The 2,004-nt window shown below is 53.1% G+C and overlaps 1 protein-coding gene across 1 annotated transcript in view; it reads left to right on the top strand.

The window, feature by feature from the left end:
- The window catches only part of LOC106813433 (sodium/calcium exchanger 3-like), an 18,776-nt gene that overhangs the window by 4,188 nt on the left and 12,584 nt on the right, over positions 1-2,004 (top strand). Inside the window, exons 2-3 of the mRNA XM_014817564.1 lie at positions 225-392; positions 779-994. Coding sequence (XP_014673050.1) covers positions 225-392; positions 779-994 — 384 coding nt within the window. The remainder of the gene's footprint in view (positions 1-224; positions 393-778; positions 995-2,004) is intronic.

Here is a 2,004-nt window from a genome sequence, read left to right as displayed (position 1 = left end):
CTCTCTCTCTCTCTCTCTCTCTCTCTCTCTCTCTCTCTCTCTCTCTCTCTCTCTCTCTCTCTCTCTCTCTCTCTCTCTCTCTCTCTCTCTCTCTCTCTCTCTCTCTCTCTCTCTCTCTCTCTCTCTCTCCCTCTCTCTGTCGATCTATCTATCTATCTATCTTTCTCTCTCCCCCTCCCTCCTCCCTCACCCTCTCTCTCATGCGCTCTCTCTCCATTTCACAGGAGTTGAATCAGTTTCCGGGCATCACGGCGGAGGATGCTGCGAGGCTGGCAGCGGCAAGGCTTCAGGAGACGACGCATCACGACCCGGGATGGTACAGGGTGTCGGCGATCCGCAGCATCACCGGCGGTCGCCGCGTCATGCCGACGATGGAGGAACGCCTGCAGGACGTACGTACGACTAGTTGTAATGATGACGATGTCAATTAATTAATAATAATGATAATAGTAATGGTAATAATAATAATAATAATAATAGTAATTAAACAAACATTGCAAACGACGTGGACACGCGTGCTTTTACGACTGGTACACTTTGAAGATGTTGTACGTGTGTGTGTGTGTATGTGTGTGCGTGCGTGCATGTGTGCATTGTACATCGTCTGGAATAGTAGATGATATTCCTTATAAATGCTGTGTTCATTTTTGGCAATGCAACCATTATAAATGCATTTTTTTCTTCCTAAAAACAGAAGAAGTAAAAGGTAAAAAACAAACCATAATCAATATCAATAAATCGCACCAATAATGACATCAATAAATTCCCCCCCCCCCAGGTTTACGACTTGCTAAAGAAGCACGCCGCCGGCCAACCGGAGGAGGTAGAGGGCGCTGACAGTCCGGACGTCGTTCCCAAGGTGCTGCCGGTCGTCGAATCTAACGACGCCATCGTTGAGTTCGCCGTCTCTTCGTACGCGGTGATGGAGAGCGTCAGTACGGTCAGCATCATTGTCTGTCGCCACGGCAACACGCAGAACACCGTCATCGTCAGGTAGGTGGCGCCGGTGGTCGCGAATTGCCTCTTAGTAAGATTTTCCACTAAATAAATAAATGGATGCACTGACGCTCGCATGCAGATAGACAGACATGCAGACACGCAGATACACGGACAGACAGATAGACAGAGAGACAGGAAGAAAGAAAGACACACACATACGCACGAACACACATGCACACACACCCACACACCCACACACCCACACACACACGCACGCACACACACCCACACACCCACACCCACACACACACGCACGCACACACACACACACACACCCACACACCCACACACACACACACCCACACACCCACACACACGAACAACACACACACAGACACACACACCATCACACCCACACACCACACACGCGCACGCCACACACGCACAACAGCACCAGCACCACAACGCGCCGTCACACACACACACACCCACACAACACACGCGCCACGCCACACACACACACACACACACAACACGCGCACGCACACACACACACCCACACCACGCGCCGCACGCACACACACACACACACACACGCCACTACACACACGCGCACGCAGCACACACAACAAAAGAACACACACACACACACACACACACTAGCACACTCCCTCCACCTTCCTCTTTCCTCCTCTCCCTCCTGCTCCACCCTCCCCCCGTCCACTCATTCACGTCGTCGCTGATGCATGATGACCTGATTGATGCTTTAGAAACCAAGCAGATCACCTCCCGTTCTACCCTCCCTCCTCCATCCGTCCACCCTCCCCTCTTCTCTCCCACCCTCCCTCCCTCCCCCGCCCTCCCCCGTCCGCCTCTACTTCACCGTTCGTCGTTGATGATTGATGACCTGATTGATGCTCTTAGAACCAAGCATCACCCCCGTCTGACCCTCCCTCGCTTCCTTCCGCCCACCCTCCCCTCTCCTCCCACCCTCCGCTCCTCCTCGCCTCTCCCTCCTTCCCACCTCCCCCCGGTCACTCACTTCCACGTTTCGTCGTTGATGAT

Source organism: Priapulus caudatus, unplaced genomic scaffold, assembly GCF_000485595.1.
Source record: "Priapulus caudatus unplaced genomic scaffold, Priapulus_caudatus-5.0.1 Scaffold772, whole genome shotgun sequence".
Lineage (NCBI taxonomy): Eukaryota > Metazoa > Priapulida > Priapulimorpha > Priapulimorphida > Priapulidae > Priapulus > Priapulus caudatus.
Note: the sequence above shows the minus strand (reverse complement) of the source record. Positions and strands in the feature narration are given on the sequence as shown.